Source organism: Bombus bifarius, unplaced genomic scaffold (genome assembly GCF_011952205.1).
Source record: "Bombus bifarius isolate JDL3187 unplaced genomic scaffold, Bbif_JDL3187 scf7180000008019, whole genome shotgun sequence".
NCBI classification, from domain to species: domain Eukaryota; kingdom Metazoa; phylum Arthropoda; class Insecta; order Hymenoptera; family Apidae; genus Bombus; species Bombus bifarius.
Window position 1 is genome coordinate 22,969 of NW_022884392.1, and position 22,877 is coordinate 45,845.

At 45.0% G+C, this 22,877-nt stretch overlaps 1 protein-coding gene across 1 annotated transcript in view; it reads right to left on the minus strand.

The window, feature by feature from the left end:
- Positions 1-22,259, minus strand: part of LOC117207059 (neurogenic locus protein delta-like) — a 43,495-nt gene extending 21,236 nt beyond the window's left edge. Inside the window, exons 1-3 of the mRNA XM_033446896.1 lie at positions 20,265-22,259; positions 15,805-16,107; positions 2,884-2,947 (exon numbers count right to left, since the gene is read on the minus strand). Coding sequence (XP_033302787.1) covers positions 2,884-2,947; positions 15,805-16,107; positions 20,265-20,324 — 427 coding nt within the window. The 5' untranslated portion in view covers positions 20,325-22,259. The remainder of the gene's footprint in view (positions 1-2,883; positions 2,948-15,804; positions 16,108-20,264) is intronic.
- Positions 22,260-22,877: the final 618 nt, after the last annotated feature.

A 22,877-nucleotide genomic window follows, 5' to 3' on the forward strand; every position in this document is an offset into this window, starting at 1 on the left:
ACATTTCGTAGAAACGGAATTGCAAGGCTTGAAACCACAGGAATATTGTTAGGATACCGAATTACTGAAGGATACTATGTATCAGAGCAAATAACAGAATCATCGTGGTAGTCAGACTGACCTGTCAGTCCACTGCTACATTTCAAAAAACGATATCTCGTATTTAATATTGGATAACGTTATGTTAAAAATCATTGAAAATTCAAACGCCTCTAGGTTAATTAATACTCTCGAAGCTTCAAATAGTATACACCGCTATTACGATTCTTAGTGCACCGAATGATTTTCATCCGATTGAGCAAATATCTCGGATCCCTTGGTCTAGCCGCGTCACTCTAAACTTAAAAGATCAAGAAGGCCTGAAGCGTAGTAAGAAGAGCGAGACCGCTTAATTTCTTTCCCGAGGTCCTGTGTGTCTGGCTGGCAATTAGAATGAACCAGAGACCGGAAGCTATACGTGGCCGTGCAACGCTCTCATGCGTGGCTCTTATATACGCGTGTGTTCGCGCGGGTGTGTGTGTATGTGTGTGGGTGTGTGGGTATGTGCCCAAGCACATTGCTTTACCTACGCTTCCATCGAGTGCGAGGATCACGCCAGGACGGTAATTGAATTTCGTTATTTCGGGACTCACGTTCGACCGCTTAATTCGCTTTTATCTCGCCAATCTGACTGAGCTTTCCCCGGATGCGGAAGCAATAAACAGTCTTGCTCGTCTTTCGGCTATTTGCATGCATGTTTTCCCGGAGTACATGTTTTAACGAGAGAATGTCGTGTCTCGAAACCGTGCGACGATTATCGCGTTCAAGCGTGCTCGCGACGATCATCTACGGAAATTGAAGGAAATTAGGGTATCACTGGATCGACGAGTCGTTCCGGTAATTGGTAACACCGATAAGTCGTACAATACTTGGAGATGTAAATGGATACGCGCTTTCGTTTCGCTCAATAGTTATACTATGCCAGGATTTATACAACTATCGATCGAGCCAGTTAGTTTTATTTCTATTGCGGAATCAACTCAAAAATCATCAGAATTCTGTGCTCTATATTTCACAAAATTCGACTTTCTATATTTTACAGTTAGCAAGATTTCATATTCTATACATGGAGGAGATGTGAATTCTATATTTTCACATAATACGCTTCTTCAACGAATTTAGGTTTCTCAATCTCTTGGATCACTCGATCTCAGAGTATTTAATTCGAACATAATATAATTACTTTACGATCTAACGATACCGGGTGAAAATTGAAATTAAACAACTCGTTCTCAAAGCTTAATTTGTGTTCTAATTTGCTACGAGATGATCTACTATATATAAAAGCAAGAAGGTTCGGCGAGACATCAAAGAATATGAATAGAAAACTTCCGCGGTTTCTCGGCAAAATATCGGCTAGCGCAGAAGAGTTCGATAGACGAGAACCCCGGGTTACCCGGCTACACATAGGATACATCCATATCCTCGTCCACAGAGGGTTTCGTATTACCGTGGCGCGTTGCTGGAAGCTAGGTGCTACGGTTACACAGGAAGGAAACACTAGCGCCTCCGGCTGCTTCTCTTTCCCTCGTTCTGCCTGTTCTCCGTACGCTATGACACAACAGAGAGCGCCGACCACTTTGTGCACGTGGACGCGTCGCGGTAATGAGCAAGGAAACATAACTGAAAATGGGTCGAGAACAGACACAGTCACAAAGGGGAAGAAACACTCGAGTACAGCTGGAACTATCGGCAGAATGTTGGCAACGCGGTTGCGATTTGCGGTGAGAGGATGAAAATTGGGAAAGAGAACGCAGATGTTCGCTAGAATTACGAGAATTACCGTATCTTTTGTTTACATTAGTCTATTATGTCCTTCAAGTTATTTTTCTTCTGTTGAAATAGGAACGAGATTGAAATGTAGGAATTCGAAGATCGTAACAATGTTGAAACAAAATACGTGCACGTTACTCTGTCGTTGGAAAATGACACAATAAATGATGTAGGGTAGCAGATGGATACGCTACGCGTTTATTTGAAAACGTAGTTTCCAAGAGTCGAACGAAATATATATGTATACGTATTTGTTAAGAAATGACAATCATTCGATTCGATTTCTTTTCGAATCACGAACTATTACAACCGCAAACGAAGGAAACTATATCTTCTGCCGGCGTTACTACTCCTCATCAGTGAAATCATCAAACAAGACTTCCGACCGAAAGCTCGAAAAGAAAAAACGGAGAACCGGTTAAACGAGAGCTGGAACCGCAGCATTCAGAAAAAAGCAACGATATTTGTCCGCGGAAATGTGCGGCTCAGGAAGAGACCTGTCCCTCCGGAGGTTGAACGTATCGAAACCGTACGAAGTAGAAGAGGACGGAAAGAGTGTCGGAGGTTTTGTAAAAGAAGAAGAGGAAGTATACAAGGAGGTTACGTCTCTGGTGAGTGTCGTGCACAGAGGCCGGAAGTGGGTTCTCGGCTGGTTCGAACCCGATGCGTGGTATCGAGGGCCACGATCCAGCTGGACTGCACATGCCCAAACCTTCTAAAACCTTCCCGGTATTTAGAACTATACATAGAGAGAGAGAGAGACAGAGAGAGAGAGAGAGAGAGAAAGAGAGAGAGAGAGAGAGAACTAATTTTAAAATATCATGCTCCTTCCTTCCTCCATTCCTCTCCTTTCATCTCCTCTTTTTTCCCCTCTCTTCATCTGCTTCATCCTTCGTTCTTCGTTTTCTTTTTTTTTCATTCGAAGCGCGTGCGAGCGCACTCGTGCCGCCGATACGAGGCGCACACGCGGGGCCTATAACGCTACAGAGACCAGATACAGTCTTCAGGAAGGCTTAATAGGAAGAGAGAATCACGAAAGATAGAGAGAGAAGGGTAGAAAAGGTTACTTACCGGGTGAGTGGTGTGTCGTGTTGTCTGCGTCGTGATAAGCCTCCACTATCAGCGAGAATGTGCCCTGGGAACAGAGAGGAGGTTGGTGAACTTCGATGAGACGCCAAGCTTAATCCTATTACTTATCTTAACCGCTACCCCTATCGACTTATACAGTTACTTATACCACTGGTTGTAAGTCACTGAACACTTAACACGGTCAGGATAGCGAAGACTTTAATTAGGAAATGATATTGATGCTTATGGACCATTTTCATCAAATAGACTTCTATCATGCTATTGTTAATAAACTAGTCTGTAACAAACTGTACTATGTATCCAAGATATTTTTTTAATGAGACTCAGGCGTGTCTAAATCTACGTCACTTTGTGTAAAGATCGGTATATCTACATCAAAGAACTCACGATCACTAACAATTTCTTCGAAATTAATAATATTACAACTTCATTTCCTCCACAAACTATATGTTAGCCTACGTTGTTTTGCTTGCATTCTACTTAACCTGTTAGAATAAATTCTGCCAGTCGTTGTGCTCGAGATTAGCAAATGTTCAACGCGAGCGTTGAACAACGATATAAATCACTTAACGTGACAGATTCGATCGCAAAAGCAAGCCAAGTGAAAGATACGCGAACGACACACAGAACGGTGAGCCCAAGTGTCCACGTTTCGGCGCGAAAAAGCGCGGCAGCTGTGCGTGCCATCGCGTCACGCAATTAACAATAAATTAAACGTTCCAGAGGCGGACTGGCCGATCGCGTCACGTGCGCACCTGCCACGCATTAGAAGGGTGCGTGTGTCCCTTTGGCGAAGCGTGCCTAAAAACCTGGCGGAACTCGAGCCGAGGTCATGCGTTGCGGGCAGATAGAGGCGCGACAGAGCGTGTTACGCCGCGCGTACCTTCAACCCTCTCTGTACACGAGTCGACGAACCCCTTCTTTCCCTGCAGCTTTTCGAATTACCGTGAAGGAAGAAGGGTGAAGAGGGCGAGGGCGCTTCGAACAGGGGAGGGTTAACTTTTATAACGACCAACCGGATATAAATCATGCGACAAGCGTTTCTCCGCCGATGGCACGTGCTCGTCCGCTCCGTTTGACCAAGAATTACCGAGGGATGGTTAATTGGTCTCGAAAATAAATAATCGATCCACATCGCGCTGGAGACCGTTTTAATGGAATGCTTTCGTCGCCATCGTCGTCGTCGTTCCGGGGAAACCTGTTATACTCTTGTTTGCATTATCCATTATGGATATATACGGCTACAAGTGGACATATACACTTGTGTGTATGTGCATGCAGAACGGGCCACACACGCGACCGCGTATTGTGTAACAGAAATTACGTTTGTCTCTGCAGACACGCAACCGGCGATCTATTAATTCCCGCGCACGACCCGATCGTTACGTTGATTCGTATTAACGGAACAGTAATTGTAATTGATCATTCGGTCGATCGGAGAATTCGATAAGGTTCTGTTAACTCGGAAAATTCCTCGGTTTTTTACGTTATTCACCTATGCGATCTTGCGTCTGATATTTTTCCACTTGCGCAGAGATCGCTTATCAAATGTGTTTATCGTCGGTCTTTAGCGAGCTGAGAATAAACAAGTCGATGGGATACATATTTCTTTCGTTTCTAATTATACATTGAAACGACGCGAGTGTATAGAGTACAAACACACCGATAGTATTCTAAACCTGATTCGCTATTTTTAATACCTTATTATCGTTTACCGAATTATTTTTAGTGTAAGGAAAATGACAACGTCTTCGATAACGCTCTTCGTATCAACTTCTTCGTTGACTTCCACTTCGAACCTAATTATCTAACAAAAGAAGAAAACGGTTAACGAAGCAAACGCGAATCGAACGATTTCGCACGTAGAAATCCGGGCGCGAAAGGCACCGGTGTAGGCGTCGAATCGCTCGCACGACCATAAATCCAGCAACGATACTCCCTATGGACGAGCGTACGGCCCACGCCGCGGCGACACACGCACTCGTGCACACGCATCGTGTGCACGCCGCTGTCGTTCGTCCACCGGCGCGGCGGCACATTATTGTGTAATAAGTACGTGCCGTACACGCGGTGCTCCGTACGTGTACATGCAGTGATAATGCGACGTTTAATTATTAACGTCACACGCACGCGTATGTACACATCCACACACATGGTTCTGTATCGGCCTGCGTGTGTACCTGACACAGTCAGACAAGAGACTATCGAGACAGAGAGAGAGAGAGAGAGAGAGAGAGAGAGAGATGGTCGAGGAGCGGCTGGTATTACACACGACCTCGTTAGTCGTTGCCGCACCGTGAATAATAAATGTTTATATCCGGCCTCTCTGTCATCATCGTTGCCGTTCCTGTTCGCGTAAACGAGCCGGCAACTCGGACGTGCCGCGAGCACTGGGAACAATTTCATTATTCAGAGATCCCCGATGACCTGGCGCGTAGTAAGTCGAGTCGAGCATCGCTCGTGTGAGAAATCCGCTTTGCGTGTATCCCTACACCTATCTTTCTCTCTCCCACTGCCGGGCCCGGCCTCTTTTTCCCTGCAGGTTAAACAGAACGATTTAACCCGGTTTTTCCATGATTCGTGATAGCACCTGACGAATGGGTGATTTGTACGTCGGGCGCGTGGGTGTACACCTTTTTGATCGTTGCTCGAAACGCGATACTCCGCTGTGCGGGGACTGTTTTGCTGCAATTGCTAATGAATCATGCCTCGATGGCGTGATAGATGCAGATTGGATAATTAAATGTGAAACTGAACTACGTTTGCGTATCGAGGGTAGGTTTCATTTCTATGAATATTTGATATGTTGAGAGATCCCAGTAGGTAATGCGAGATAAACCTCTGCAGGCAAGTGATATACCGTTTGATATTTTGCCAGGATTTGTAAAATGTAATGTTTGAAACCTTCCTTAGCTAACAAACGACTAATATTAATCGACTGAAACAGATCTAGCTTTTACTCACTTACACTCATAACCGAATTCTCTTACAAGAGAATTGCAAGATATAATTGCAAGTTGAATGCTTAGCATTGCAACACATTCGTAATATAATAATAATATGTATATACCATAACAGGCGAGTGTTTCGACAGAACTCATATACACACTACATATAGAGATCTGCTAAGAACGAACATTTAGAATTTCGTCACTTTCGGGTCTTTAATCAAAAAATCGTAGACAAAAGTCCCTGGAATACCAGGCAACGTAGGAAAAAAGGCCGCGGCGATTTCTTTGCCCGATATATATCCCGTAAAATCACGAGGCAATTTGTCACCGGGAAAAGAACGAAAAGGCAGAGGGGCCGCAGGTATGTCACATGCGTGTACACGTTAGAAAGTTCCAGCGTGAATTCCGCGGTATACCTTAGTCCTCTGTTGAACCTTCGAGATGGGGCGCATTCGTTCACAGAGAAACAGAGATGGAACGATGAAAAAAAAAAGGAATGGAAGAGAGAAGAAAAGCACGATGGGGATAAAACAGGAGGGAAAAGGTGGAAAGGGTGAGAGGATGGAACGGAAGGTGTAGATGTCTGAAAAGAGAAGGAAAGCTGAAAGAGGCAGACCGCCCTTTTCTCTCGCGGCAAGGACGAAAGCGAGGCGCAATGGAGGCCAGAAAGAAGGAACGATGGAACGAACGGTCCGCGGAGGCGGTGAATCGAGGGGGGGCCGAGCCGCGGGGGGAAGGAAATAAATTGTCGAGGAGACAAATGCCACCGTGATCGGCCGCTAATTTATTACGGGGATCGGAATTAAGCCGACAAAAACCTGAAAAAGCCTCGCGTAGGCATCCTAAGAACAATGTGTTGGGTGTGTTCAGTGGCCGGTTAGCAGTTCTGCCACGGCGGAACGAGATATAAAGATGAGCAAAAGAGGGACAAGGAGATAGGAAGAAGAGAGAGAGAGAGAGAGACCGAAGATTTGAATGAAAAGGAATGAGAAGAAAGATATGGGAAAAGAAAGAGAAAGAAAGGAACTTCCACATACATATACATCATGTACGTAAATGTATATGTACAAGTACATATATGAATATATTTATATATATATATATACATATATATACGCATACATTGTGTGAAAAAGAAACAAGGAAAGAGAGAAAAGAAAGAAGATAGACGCAAAAAAGTGCACCGTAAGCAGTAAGGTAACGTTGAAAGTGAGAAAAGGAAAAGGAAGGAAAAGAGGCACTGCAAAAGAGACACCGTCATATATTCCTTTTCTGGATATATATATACATATATACACACACAGAAGAGGAACCTGAATGATGAAAAGGAAGAGAAACAGCCTCTGCTCGTTCCGTGTTCGACAGACAGAGAAACGAGGATAGAATGGACGAGGCGATCGTGAAGGAGAGAGAACGCGAAGAAACCGGCTTAAGGCAGAGAAAGAAAGACAGAGGTTCGCTCACTCGCGGCAGTTGGTTCCCACGGCTGCGCAGCATACCTCCACCTTCTCTCGCCTCTCTCTCTCCGCTCCACACGACTCTCCTGCTCGTGCTCCTCTTTCGTCTCGTTCTTCCTCGCTCTAACAACTCGCCATCACGTCGACTCCTTTCTTTCTACTCTGTAATTCGTCTTTCCCCGTTCAATTCGCTCGAAAAAAAAAAAAAAGAATGTTCTTTCCTCGTTTCGCACTATCGAGACTACATCTAGCCACTTCTTTTACTCCTAATACCTAGCCCCTGGCTTCTTTCTCTATTTCTTCGTCCCGATGAAATAACCTCGTCTAGCGCTCCTCTCGTTCGGTCATCCGTCCTTCTTTCGTACGTACGCGGGCACAGTTTCGCCACGCAGTGTGCGCAAGCGTTGCAATCTCGTCGCGCTGCATATATGTACATATATGCACGTATATTAATCATCGCGGAAAACGGTCGCGGCGAACGAGAAAGAAGAAACAGGTAGCCTGAACGTGTACACGATCGCATATAGATGCGACCGGTGATTCAGTATCGAGGCTGAGACTGTTGCTGTTGCAGCATGATTCATAGTGGAAAAGGGAGCCGGAAGTCGGCTACGACTTTTCGTCGTCTCCTGGGAAAACGCGCGATTATCCTTGCTACGAACTAGATCTTTACAACCGGTTGCACTAACTTTGTGTTCTTTTTTTTAAATAATCATAAAGGCTTTTAATGCCTGATAATAATATGCAAATGCTAGGGAGGCGAAATGAAGTTCTTATGATAAACATTCTCATGCCAATATTTACCTGTTAACACACTTTTCGAAGAGAAATCTGTTTCAAGACAAAAATGCCATATCCAAATGATAAGTTCGCTCGAGTTCGCCTGTTAAAACGTTAATTGACGAAGCATCGATTAGGTAAGGGTTGTTATAAAAAGGGCATAGTGTAAGAGAAAAACATCGAACGAGCTATCGCAGAAAGCCGGTCGTCCTAGCGGTTCTATTTTTAACCATTCACGCTTTAATGTCTCGCGCGCGTAGACGAGCGTGTGGTCTCGCGCTCGACAAGCGTGGCATTTCCGCATGGAGAAATTTTCGTGGCCTCCATTCTTCGTCGAAAGGAGGAAGAGGAAACCGAGGATAACGAGCGACGACGCCAGCGTCGACTCTTCGCCTTTAAGCTATGCCTCCTATAGGCGCTCACGACCTATGAAAAGTACATTGACACGCCCACTCGAACGTGCATATGAAGTTTTTTAAACGCGTTACGTAGCCCGTAACGTTGACCGGTCGACAAAAGTACGAAACAATTTCCGCGAGTCCTTTTTTATCGACGAATGGAAACGATACGTCTCCGCTCCCCCCGCTGACTATGTCGAAGTAGTTTAAAGGCGAACACAGGAGCGTGCATTTAATCGCTACTCGTTACACTGAATTATTACACCAACCGAATAATTTTATTCGTTCCTTTCCTCGTTTTGAGTAATGCGAACAAAAGTCACGCTTTCACAGTCCCTCTTTAACTCGCGCGAGCGTTCTTCTGTTAATGGATATTTCACTGAGCGACCGCGGCGATATTACCCGTTCGCCGAGTTTCTATTTCCCGCGCAATCTATTCAATTATTCAGCGGAATTTCCTGCGATCGATGCGTCTGGTCAATAGAATCGCATCGGTCGCGGATTTATTGCATCGAAACACAAACATAAACTCGATTCCTCTGTTGGTGTCGCGTTCAGAATTATGCATTCAGCGCGTCTCGCGGATGGAAACCATCGCGAGATGAACGAAGATATAGAACTAGAGGAGGAGGAAAAACATCGAGAAGAGCAAAAAGTGAAACGTGCTAGAAGCTAGAACTGAGAGATGAAGATACAATCTATTCTCGTAAATACACTGGTATAGAAACAAATGTCCCAGGCGGGATAGAGTCTGCCAAGTAAAAAACAGATAAAATAAAGATACTTGACAAAAAATATAAGCGCAGTTGCAAAAACGCTCGATCTATAAGCGTGATTTTTATTTTTTCTTTTTTTTTTGTTTTACGATCACCCTGAACCAAATTGGAGGAGTTTCTAGTGACAAAAAAAAAAAAAAAAAACACGAGTAGAAACAAAAGAAAAACGAGCAGAAAAAAGAACAGTAGCGCGTTCGAAGTGTATACAACTGGTCGTGCGATCTTGTTATAAGGGGAAAAGATCCTGTTAATGTACCGGCAAGAAGTGAAATGGGCCAGAAAAGCAGGCTGGAATGAAACGAATCCACGTAAACAGATCGCGCGTTCCATGGGACATGTTAATAAGCTTAAACAGCAGGTCTATCAGCTGATGGTGTACCTGCTCGATGACCACGTGTCGTACCTTCAGAATGAGGCAGAAACATATGTGGGTACCTGTTTACGTGTCTCTCTATTCCGAGTCGCAACCAGAGTGAAGTTAGAAACGCTTGTGGCCCATATACACACACTCTCTCTTTCTTTCCGGTACCAGCAGCGTGCACGAACCGGCAAAAAAAGATGGCCCCCGGGCAGAAAGCCATTTTACCATTATTACGGAGGGCACTCTTCCTCGCTTCTCTCGTTCAGCTCTTTCAGCATCCTTCTAAAAGAAGTCACTGATGCCGTAAGAAAGACGAAGACGCAAGAGAGGTAAAAGAAGCAAAAGACGACCAGCTAAGTAGCGAAAGACCGCTTCTTCATCATCATCCGCGACACGCTTCGAGTAACCGTGCCTCCGCCTCTTAGTAAGCTATTTGTAGATAAGTTCAAGCGCGTTTGTAATCGTTAGCCGACGTAACGCTCTAATTAGTTATTCTGCTAATTAGATTTTGACGGTTAATTAGCAGCCGACTTTCCCACGATCGGAACACAATGGCCGCCTCGAGGCGCCACCTGCCACGCGTTTTTCCGCCATTCGGCTCTCGCTCAGATTTGAAGTATTGTCGTTCGTCGATATATATATATATATATCGATCCGAAAGATACACGAAACGATCATATTACATATGCGGCGTGCAAATAGAGAAAGAAAGGAAGCGACGAGGTAGAAAAGAGGTCAATCGCGGGTGGTTCTAAAGATACTCTACAGCTTGAAATCTCTTGCTAGCCCTAGCGAATAAGTTTGCATCGCAGTCGTTTCTTCGTTTGATCTGCTGGCGTCGAACTTCATCATCTCTATCATCGTGTCTTGCGTCATATCAGAAGGAAAACAGAAATGTGCCAAACATCTACCATATGACTGAGCTTACAAATGGATGAATTTAATAAACACGACCTTCCTACCAGAAATATACCTTTTTAATATAGGTACACTATCCTTTATTAATCCTGCGAATACAGTACAAATCCATGAACATTATTCCAGAAAACTGCACACTGTGGCAATGAAAATGAACAAAGGTAAAGCCTAAATGCCATACCAGAAGTTATTCAAAGACATATGTACATGATCCAAACAAGTGCTACCAAGCTTTTAAAATAAACGTGAGAGGCTTGTTACTATAATATCTCAGAATTAATATTCTTTATCTATTCTTTATCGATATTCTTTGACGGTACCATAAACGATGAATCGACAGTTTCTCGGTTGACTCGAGAAATCACCGGTATTTACAATTGCGAAACTTTCATCGAATCCCTCTGGTGTACCTATCTCGCGGAGCGATATAAGAGAAAAAAGCCGCGGTATCCGAGCATCGTGGAGCTGACTCGGGTAGAGTACCGGTCAGCTGGCGTCCGAGTCCACGTCGCGTCCTCTCCCCGTCTCTAAGACGTAATTTATGCTAAACGTTTCACGTCGTGGATGCCGCGTATCGGCGTACACCCGAGTCAGCCATTCATCCGACGCCCTTCTCCGCTTGTTCCTTCGTCTGGGACGCGAATCACGCAGCCTTTTCGGCCGTGGGACCACGATTCTCTGTCTCTTTCGGCCCCACCTTCTCTTCGTCATTTCCCCACCTTCCGCGCGGCTGCTTTACGTGTATATACCTATGTTTGTATGTGTGCGCCACCTTTATGCTCCTCTCTATCCTTGGCCGTCTCTGTCGGTCGCGCGGCGGGAGCCTTTCATTCGTCCTTCTCTCCCTTTCTTTCTGCGCTCCACGTCCTCCGCCGGTTGGTACCCACGATCCTCGAGTATGTACGATACGCGAGAGCCCTCGCTTGCTTTGTGGACCGCGGACACACAGGAAGGATAAGGGAAAGAAAGGAATTTTTTTAATGATTCTTTGAACCGACCCGATCATCTTTGTCCGAGTCCTCTGTCCGGCTACGAGCGACAACGAGGATTACGTTACCCGCGGTGACGAAAAATTATCGATAGAAATCCGCTAAAACGCTAAATTATATAGTTAAACTACGAAAGAATAGGAAACGAAATACGTTGGAATAACAATATTAATATTACGGGAAAGAACGTTAACGAAAAGGAAGTGTCCGTGTAGAATTAAGAGACTCGTGACAATTAAGATGAAATATATGTAGGCAAATATTAAAGAAGACCGAGTACATAGAGAAATGCACGGAACGAAGCGAATTCCTCGAGGATTCCGCACAGTGGTTGTACTGTCGCGAGCCGGCGCTGTTTTAATAAGACTTGCAACGCAGTGTGTAACGTAAAGCAATTAACCCGAGAAGGACGGCGACAGAAAGAAGCGGGAAGAGAGCGACTCTCGATCTTGATGCAACCAGACGAAGGTTACGATTACGTGTATCAAGCTCGGGGCCTCTTCTGTCTTTTCCAGCCTCTTAATTAACGGTAGACACGCGTGCCTCAGACAAACACGCTTGCGCAACCAACCTCTTCCTCGCTATTTCCTGGCCAACTTTCGGTAACACCAGGCTTACCCGTCTTTTCCTTTTATCTCGTGATCGACCGACAGAGGATAATTAAGAAAGGAATTCGCGAATGAATCCGGCGTGGAAAATCACGAAGGAAAGGCACACTTATTTATTTCACCTCCTCTTTTCGTTCTGTCTTCGAACGAAAGAAGCTCGTCTATCCACGCCACTCAGCTAACCGTTATTAATGATGCATTGTTGCTTTTGCGTCTACGCACCGCGACTCCCGGCAGTGCCTGTAATTAGCGCGTTTCCGGCACGTCGATCCACCCGTGCGTTCAAACTTCGAAGGATTTCCCGCTCGAAGAAGATACGCTGTTAACTACTTTCATAGCACTAAATGCTTCGTCTTAACGTGGAAGTGTACGATTCTTCATTGACCATTCGTTTAAACCTGCAAAGGTTTCCCGCTCGCTACATCTACGGTGTTAACTATTTTCCAATTAAATGTTTAGTCTTTATACGGTATATGATTTTTCATCGATAATCGGTACAGTCGTAGATTATTATTACATAGGATATAATAATTCACGATTATTGTTGGCTAGAGTCCTTGTCTTCTTTTTTTACCAGACGGAAACCCATTCTCACGCACCGGCGCAACGAAAATAAATCCGACACTCCAAATAGCGATTACACGTACGGCGTCTATTCCTTTTCCCTGACGTCGTCCGCCGCCACATATAAGAAGAGACAGACTACCGTGCCGATTCAAAGGTTGCTTCTACACACAGGATTTCGGCCAGCCTCTCTTCCGAGAACGTCGCTGTTTTTTTTCTTCCTCGTCGTCGAGAAGAGTTCCTGTCTTACAACCGACAGCCTTTTGCCGCTTTATAGCTTGCAATATCGGTCGATACCACTGTTGGAAAATAGTGGGGGTAAAGGATGGAGACAGAGAGCAGCAGGTTAAACGACGCGGTAGACAAATTTCGAATGGAAATCAGTGGCAGAAGAGGTAGAAAGATTCTGGAAGATAAATAAATACGTACACGGCTGTTGTGAAAGAAAAAAGTGAAAGACGATGCAGAAAGCGGTTTGAAATACGACGAAAAGCGAGGAAAAGGAACGAGCAAGGCGAATTTTTGAAGTGAGAACGAGAACTGGCGCAGAGGTGGCGCGAGGGGCGCCATATGGGTTAGTAAATTTAACTCTGCCCGCGAGAGAGCTTCCAAGACAACAAGGACAGGGTATAAACGGTGCGAGAGAGAACGAAAGAGAGATTACGAGGGAAGTGTAGAAGCACAAAAGGCCTAGCCATCTGCCAGTGGCCCTGCAGTGCGTCTCATAGGCAGAAGTACGCGAACAGCAACGAGAGAACTGATGTATACCAGGGATGGTGGGCAAACATTGGCGTAGACACGCTACTCGATGGCACGCGTTAACGAGCGAATACGCTTGTGATGCACCGCCTCGTCAACGTGTCGCTTTATGTAACGAAGGTGTTTGAACTTGATGGCATTCTAGTTTCTTCACGATACTGCTGCACAACCGAATAAAAACATACCAATCGCTACCTTTTTTCCACGAATTTGTATTATTATAATTTTATGTTGCGACCATAGTCTGGGATACATCTTGTATCTTATCTACGTGTCATCGAAACCGTGTATACACGAGACAAATATACATAGCTAATAATACGGGAAATGCAAAAAGAAATTGTAGATTATCACTGGAATTACTGATCTCTAGACGTACTTAAATATATTATACAGAAATAATAATTAAAGAGGTATGATGAAGATAAATAAGATGTAATCATATGTCTACTTCAGCACGTTAATTTTGTCAAAAGTTCTTGTAAGTTTTTCATAACTGCGAATACAAGTATGACAGTTTTACTACCGCGGAATTTATTTCTCTCTAAAATTAATACGTCTAAAAAATTAAATAGAAGTGCGACAAATATTGGTTATATTTTTCCATTAAGCTTTTTTATCTAAATTGTATATCATCGATTTGTAATTATTTTATAATTTCAAAAAATCGACCGTTTCTGCCAATGCCAGGAATTACTGAAGCAACAACAAGCAAGTAATAGCAGCAACAGCAGGAGGGAGAGACAAGTGCCATCGTCCGTCTCGCTCGCACTGTCGGTTCTCGCACCATCTGCCATTCGTTTGGTCATCCTCGTCGCACCGTGGCGCGCGGCTGTGCGTGCACGCGCGCACCGTGCCACGAAATGTTCGTTTTTAATGCTGATCGACCTGCCTTTCTTTCGTCGCGACCGCGAGAAAGTAGGAAGAGGACAAGGGGGGCTGTAATTTTTCCTCTGCTTACACAAATTCTTCTTTTTCTCTTGGTTCGTTTCATTTTTTCGCCACGAGGTTAATTACTCGAGGCGACCGGTTACGCGTGCGATGGGCAGGTGCGGTATGTTCGTGAGATTTTTACGCAATTTTATTTCGTGTTTCAAGAATGGAAAGCAGTCTACTTTTAAAGAACGAGGTAATTGAGGCGACAGCTAATCAGCCAATTTACTTTTCAATTTTCCCTTATCGATACCCTGACGGAAGCGGCAGAAGAAGAACAAAAAGCGTGTGGTTAAAGACAACCTTTACGACCCCTTCGAATGGTTCTACTGTCGGTATTGTACCGTCGGAAAACAAGTAGAGATAAGACAACTAATAATGTCGCTAACTGTGTAACGTATATCAACGGTATGTTACTTCTGCTGTACAGGGTGATACAAAAGACAAGATGACTGAAAATCTTGAAAATTTAAGATTGTTAATAATTTTTTGGCTAAGTGTCGAAAGTTGAAATTAACGCTACTTTTAAATCACTTTATAGGATATAAAAATATCAATTAACCTGGTTACTACGTTAATTCGCGCCACAGCTAATTTACCCAGAATGTGGAAAGATAGGAGTTAAAGATCAGCCTGATACAACGAGAGATTTTTTAACTCGCGCATGTCCCTTTCGTGTTTCAGTCAACGACGAGATCTTAATTTCTCGCGCGCGTTCATTTTTTAAGACAAGGATCAAAGTTATAAGCCGCGGTCGTAGCGGTGTCGTTTCTCCTCGTCAGAGATCGAGGAAGCAACGTTACAACATAGAATCGACTAACTGTACCTGAAAGACGCCACAACACGCACTGATCGCTGACGTTAAAACCCTCTATAATAGTCTCTTCCCTTTTTCTACCTAGCGTGACGTGTCTGCAGAAAAAAAAGAAGAAACGAACAATCACGATCGTTGAGGAAGATTGTTGTTGGAAATGAAGTCTTTGTAGCGAGCGGGAAACGTTTATCTAATAGACGATTCTCGTACGAACGTGAGAAAAACACGATCGTGCTCGATGATTTTCATAATGAATTGACTTTTTGTTCGATTTGTTACGCGTCGCACTTTTCAGTTCCGCTTACATTACCGACGATTTTTCGCGTTCTATGCGACGCACGCGATATGTTAATGCCATCCAGTTGCAAAAACGCAGAGGAGCGGAGGCAAAGAACACCGACCAGTATTTCATCTATCTGTTCTACAGTTCTACCGATGACGATATTTTCGATGTGGGTAATCGTAAATTGTTTAGCGGCATTTTATGCATATGACCAATAAATATGTTTTACCATTGAGGGTAACCTAGCCTTACCGATCTATCTTATCAATTGAGCTAAGATTAGGATTAATATTTCGAAAGATTGACACTTACCGGCCACGTGAACTCGAATGGAAATCTGATGGGATTGGTGAAGCTTGGCATGGCGACGTTGGGGCTGAGATTAACGATGTTCTCGCCCAAAACGGGTGTGACGACGTCGCCGTATGTGCACGGCGTCGTCGTGTCGATCTTTACTTGATATTGTTTCAAGCAGACCCTGAACCTGGTTTTACAAACGCCTGAGCACTCGCCGGTCTTGGAAGTGCTGCCTGAACAGCACTTGCCCAGACTGTCTTTTCCGTACTCGTTCACGAATGACTTCAGTCTCAACTCGAACACCCCGGAGGCGTTTACCTGGAAACAAATTGGATTTCGTTCAATAAAAATTCCATTAAAGAAACAAATTACTGATATTCTTATCCTAAGTGCGTCTCTCTTGCGTATCAATTGTCATTTAATTCCAATTAATGAATCTCGAAATACTTCTCGCTGCACCGATTTATTCCAACTGTACACTAGCGCCACTAGATTACAAAGATTCAAAAGGCAAACATTTCGTGATTCCGTCTTTAGTTCAATGCGGTTAAGTGGCACAATGTCGTCGTAATTTCATCCTGCGGACGCTGTGTGATTTAGCAACTCTGTAACTGTACAGACAGTGCGAGGCTGCCGCGCAAAGTGTACGTATACCTGCTGTCTCACGACGAGACTACCGTGTGATGAACCAATAATTACCGGTTTTTTGGTGAGATCAAATATATCTCGCATCTCTTCACTACTCATCGTAGTTCTTTGCCTCGCGTATTCTAACGTCATACGAGACAAGCAAATGAGGCACTTCTGACTTCGTCAAAAAACCAACAATCGTTGGCTCGCCTTGAAGTAGCCTCGTGTGTCTGCCTCGCACCGTCTGTTCGTATCTTTAGAAATATAGATCTACTAAATTGAACATTATCGCTACGAAATTGAAACGATGTCGCGTCCTTCATCTAAACAGGGCTTTAACTCGAATTTATATGCTCTACGCCGATTCGTTTCCACGAACTGACGGCAACGACAGAAGAATATACAAGAGAACCAAGGAATCCTCAGAGCTTGCTCGCAACACGCGACAAACAAACTTGGCCAACACACTCCACGTCGGGGGTCGTCTCGTGCCCAACGACCGAACCCGCCGCCGGGGCAGCACGTGTGTAAGCTCGTTTTTGCGCACGCGTTCATCTTCTGTGCTGCACGTCTCCCAGGAGGAGCAGAGATATCCGCGCGAGTGACCCAGCAAAAAGTGCTTTTTTTCGCTTGACAAGACGCGAGCGAGAAACCGCTGGTAAGAAAAGAGGGAAAAGAAGACGGGTAGAGGCGCAGATGGACATTTCGCCACGCGTGCTGCCGAGCTTCGACGATCGTGGAACACGAGGGGCGTTTTCATGCAAAGAGAAAAAAAGAAAGCGTTCTGAAAGCAGTCGTAAACGTATTAACGTATGCTACCGACCGCTGTTCCTCGTCGCGTTAAACTAAAGTCACGAGAAATTCGTTACGAATCCCGATGTGTCGAGTAGAGTAGGAACGACTGCATATGTAACCAGAGATATCTGGAGGATTTCTGTATTTCGTCAAACACATATATAAAAGCTTAAATCGATCGAAAACCACCAATGGCTACTTTGTAACAAAATGTCCGCTAACCTACAATGTCACTCTATGAAGACTTTTAGCGAGAGGCGTAAACACATGTAGAGGTTAAGATCGGTGAATCAGAGAGCAATCTGGGCGGAATGGTTTTTCTTCGGCGACAGAGTATCCAGTGTAAACAGAGCCGATGTGTCAATATTTCTCCGGTTCTACCCTGTCCTTTGTCGTCGTTCGGATAGCAAAAGTTCTTGACCACTGTGGACAATGGCCTACGGCTATGTGAACACGCACATACATACGCGCGCAGGTGCGCAAGTGCACACACAGAGTCATCAGCAGACAACCGAGAAAGCCTTCCCACGAGACATTGTATAGCCTAGCAAAACTATACATATATCGTGTCTCGCGTGAACGAGAGGAGCGCACTAACCTTACTATCGAGCCTGCGGATCGTTTTACGATCCGTCCTGCGCGTCCATTATACGCCCGTTGCGATCTTCGAATTTCGTACTCGGTGACACCGACATTCCTTCACCTTTCTTTTGTCAGCAAGTGAGAAAATAAACATAAAGGACTGACATTTTTATCGCGTTTACGTTAAAACGATCGTTCCACACGCTTTTCGCGAGGCGGACTGGGAATATAGATGGCGTTTTATGAGTTGTAAGACCGGAACGAGAAAAAATATACACGGGTACGAGATTTCGCGATCGAACGAAAGAAATACATATTCCCTCGCGAACGTTTCTCATTGCGAATCGTAAAACACAGCAGGTTAGAGGTAACGCGTACACACAGGCGGTTCACCACGATCCTCGATGAGGAATTCTCATTTTTGGCGCGCTGGAGCGCTATTCTCGGAACGAGAATGGCCGCCACCGACTATTTACGGATACAACCGGCGTTATTTCGTCACTAAACAATTTTCTAGAGGAACCCTTTAAGCACCCGTGATCCCACGTCGCATTGTACTACGTATTTCGATATTTCTCGATTTTACCAGTTTGAAGATGATGATAGATTGCTTTCGCGTATTTTCAAAGGTTCGCCCGCAGCGAAGGTCGGAAAGAAATTATTGAAAAGAGAGTAAGACGCGACGGGGTACTGTCGTGGAACGAGACGCAAGGAGAGCAGACGAACAGAAGCTAGACACTTCTAAAAGAGTGGATCCAGATTTAGAGTTGTATGCCGGCGAATTCTGTTGCCACTGGTTTTCTCCTCTTTCGACGGATGGTTTGGAAATGTGACCGACAGAGAAAGAAAAAGATGGACGACGTTAGAGGGAGGGACAAGCAAAGAACTACGCGAGAAAGAGGGAAAGGCAAAGAGTGAAAAAAAAACATCTCTCCCAGGAAGAATACACTTGGAACTCGTGGTGACTAGTGCGTGAAAAAGAAACGAAACTATTATACACGCAACCATGAAGTTGTATTATAAATACGTTGTTACGTTGAGTTTATAAAATTGAATATTTCCACAAGAGAAAAAGGACGACTGAAGGAAAAGACAGATTGAAGGTGAGTTAAAATTGGAAAGCATTCTGCAGCTCGATCGAACCTTATACACATTTACAGATATAGCGGTCGACTGGATAAATATAAGCCGCGATCGCACTTACGCAAGTACTTAATTAGACGCGGGAGAACGTATCAGTGGCGCGCGCGCACAAACACCAAAATGAGATGGTAAATATATAGAGACGAGCTTCTATTCTGAACGCACCCATCGATGGCGTGTCATCGTTTTTACCATAAATACCAACAGAGAGCTTACGACCGGTTTGACAGACGGGAACGTCTCTTGGATTCCGAACCAAAACATCGCGCCATTCATCGACGACGACGAAGGTCGCTTACGATGTGTCTCAGAGTTGACAAACGTATATCTCCCTCTCCGTTCCGTTTGACAACACGCGACACGGATTAGATCCGTTGACAAAATAATTCGTTCATTCGTATATACCACTTTATTCCTTCATCCAGAGTATTGCATGTCGATATTTTACGATACCTTTCGATTTCATTAACATTAGAACTATTCACGCATACGATCCGGAATATGGAACCTGTACCAACACAGTCAAATAGAGTATGAAAAAATATATAATAAAAGATGTTGACCGTTATAAATCTATAAAATACATACAAAGTATTGTAAATTATATATTTCGGTTACTCTAATGTTGCTTTTTTTTAAATTAAGCATCAACGCTAAAAATGACATTTTGACTATTTTGGTAGTTTTAATATTAAGATATGTTATCGATCGATCTTACTCATTTTACAAGTTTTATATAAAGGTGGCGCGGCGATTACGCGTTAAGCAATACTCCTATGAAATCGACCGAAGCAATGATTGATGGACCATAAGACAACCTCCGATAAAAGAGCCGGCGAAATAGAAGCTAATGTATCCTGATCATTTTTCTCCATCCAAATTTCGGCGAACTATCATTCGACTTTGTTACATTGATATGTGACACGCAACAGAATTGCAGTTTCGAGAATTGTTCGGAAGGAACAATTCCGAGGCCGGAATGTGGAGGTACGAGATATTTCGGAAGGAGACGGTTGTAAAACACTTCGGCGTGCGTTTAAAAAAGAGTTTTGCAACGCGTTATACAGCAACCTACGGACGCCTCTAAAAATAAACAGAAATATTTCCACGAAACCGCCGACCATCTTTCTCGAACAATGCGAAAAAGAGAAAGGAATGGCGGTATTTAAATTTTGACCAATTTCACACTTCGCGCCTAAATAAACTTCTTCTCTTTTCAGGGAATATTTCCAAAACTTCCTTCTTTCTAAATTTCAAGTAACAGAATCGATCGTAAACTGCGAGATCGACGAAGAAGAGAGAAAAGAATAAAAGATTAAACTTACCGCTCGGGGTGCTGGCAGAAGCACGACGGCGATCGTCCACACGAGCATCGTGGTCCACATGTTTGGTGGTTGTTTCCTTTGATGTTTACACGCCGCCGGTGCGTCCTCGGCGGAGGTGCGTGGACCGTGGTGCTGTGGTGTGCTCGTCGGCGTTACCTGCTCGCCGTAATTTCGCGAGGCTGCATAGCCACTGTACCGTACGAGGTACAAGCTACTGTATCCTTCCAACACACACTATTTTTTCCGTTTTTTCGTTGATCGATTTCGTCAAGATGTCGATATAGGTAATCCTCGTTTCGATAGATGTGAAAACTTTGACCGGTTTCTATTTCACGGAAAGATGTAGCGAAAGGAAAAAAAAATAAAGTCGTCGGAACGAAGGGAACTCGCGAATGACTCGCGCGGTCACTTCTGCTGGTCTGTAGCACACTGTATAATACACTCAGAAAAAAATTGATACTGGTATATATTTATTTATATTTATGTATATCCGATGGCAAAGAGGTATTCACGGTTGCCGCGAGAATTATAAGAAAATCACGCGCGATCACTGAACACTGTGTGACACACTTTATTCCATTATCCGTGGGACGCCGAGAGTCGTAGAACAGCTTCGTCCGACAGGGTACAGGATAAATACTCTTGCGCGTAGGATCTATGAAAAACACACTGGTGGTTTGCGATCCTTCGGGCGACGCCTCTCTCTTTCTGATGATTTCAATATCTCCCCAGATTCTTTCTTTGCCTTTATATGCGTATGTATCTATATAATAGACAGATCGTGTACTCGACGATTTCTATTAATTCTTTTTTTTTTCTATTTCCGTCAGCTCTTCGATCGATGTTAAAAATTCCACAACTACGCTCGTGTTGAGCGTTCGTTCGCGGCGCACGAGCCACTACGTCGACGAGGAGCACGACGATCCGCCACGAGCATAATTTTCCACGAAAAGGCACGAATACCACACTCTCCTCCTCGCCAACCGTCGCAACAACGACGAGTCGCGCACTGACTGGCCGTCGACGAACCGTGAGGAATATTCCCTCGGAGACCGCCGGCAAGAGTAGCACGAGAGGAGAAGTGATGTCGGCGATGGTGGTGGTGGTGATGGAGGAAAGAGTAGGAGGAAGAAGAGAAGGGTAGTGGTGGAGAGGCGAAGGTGGAGGTGGAGCGAGGATACCCTCGTCGTGTGTGACGAGTCAAAGACGAACGGGAGAGTCAATGTGCTTTTGCCTTCGCACACCGACAGAGGGGAAGAGTTTTCGTAGGGTTAAGGGGAAGGGGAAAGCAGGAGAAGTTACACACTATAGAGAGAACCGGCACGAAAGGCACTACTCCGCAGCTGAGCTACTACTGGATCCAGAGATGCGCCCCTTAGCCCGCGGTACCGGTGCCAGTAAGCCCGTATTTTCCTTTGTGAAAGTACTGTTCGATCGTGTGCGTACGTATGTCGGTATACGAGTACAGCTTGATCTCACTCTCTGTTCAGTCAAATGTATCCCTATCCTTTTTCCGTTCTCTCGGTATACACACCGTGTGGATATATATGTACGGTTGTAACTTCCACTAGAAAAGCTCTGTGTGTATCGTCGAACGTGTTTCCGCGCCACTAACAGGCAACACTAGCGCCACACTGTGGTCACTTCGGGAAGCACTATAAGCATCGTCTGGCTCACGAAACACTGGCAGCGCGTGATCGACAGATGGCGAGTCCGATCTCGGTTTGTTTCGTGTACACGATGACTGTATAGGAATTTTGCCGAATCGTGTTGACTATATAGTGTCTGCGCGCGCCCGCCTCTTTTCCTCGTTTGATTTTCTATCTCTGTCGCTCCTAGGACACGACAGAACAGAAGATATCCTTAGGAGATAAAGCGTAGTAAACTATAGTCCGTCTTTCTTTCAACTAAAAACGCTCTTCTACTTTGCGCGAACACGCGTGCGCTTTAAGTTCTGGAACGACGGACTATGTATCCGCGTCTACACCACGGCGTGCAACCCTCGACTGGAGGTAGTAAGCCGGGAGCACCCCTACTTATAATTGTGGTCCCGCCGGGCCCCCGGCGGGAGGGGTTGGCCAACTAGAGGGGTGGTGGGTAGCGGCTGCGCCCGTGGCACTACGTGTGGAACTCTAGAGGGGTACGGGGAATTTGGGCGAGGGACCGTGAGGGGAAGAGGATGGTAAAAGAGGCAGCTGCAGGCCGGCTGCACGCGCCCACCCCCACCACCGTAGCCCCTGTACGACACCCCAGCCACTCGTGCGGACTTCTTGCCCGCTTTGCTTGCCTGCTTGCTTGCTTGCCTGCTTGTCTGTCGTGGAGACTCCTCGGGGCGCCTGTCTTCTCTCCCGCCCTCCCTTCTCTCGCTCTGCTTCCTCACCTCTCGCCAATGTCGTTATGTCTTCGTCCTACTCCTTCTTCGGGCTCCTTCGCATGCTTTTCTGCTCTACCTCCCTTCGTTCCAACATTGCACCGGTTACACTCCTCAGCTTGTCTCTTGTCTCTGTTCCACGAGCCACGATAACTCGTACCAGCCGTACCCCATCCGACGGCACGCGCCGCGTGCCACCTCCTCGTGACGTCATACCCTTCTTTTTAAGCATATTACGCTTC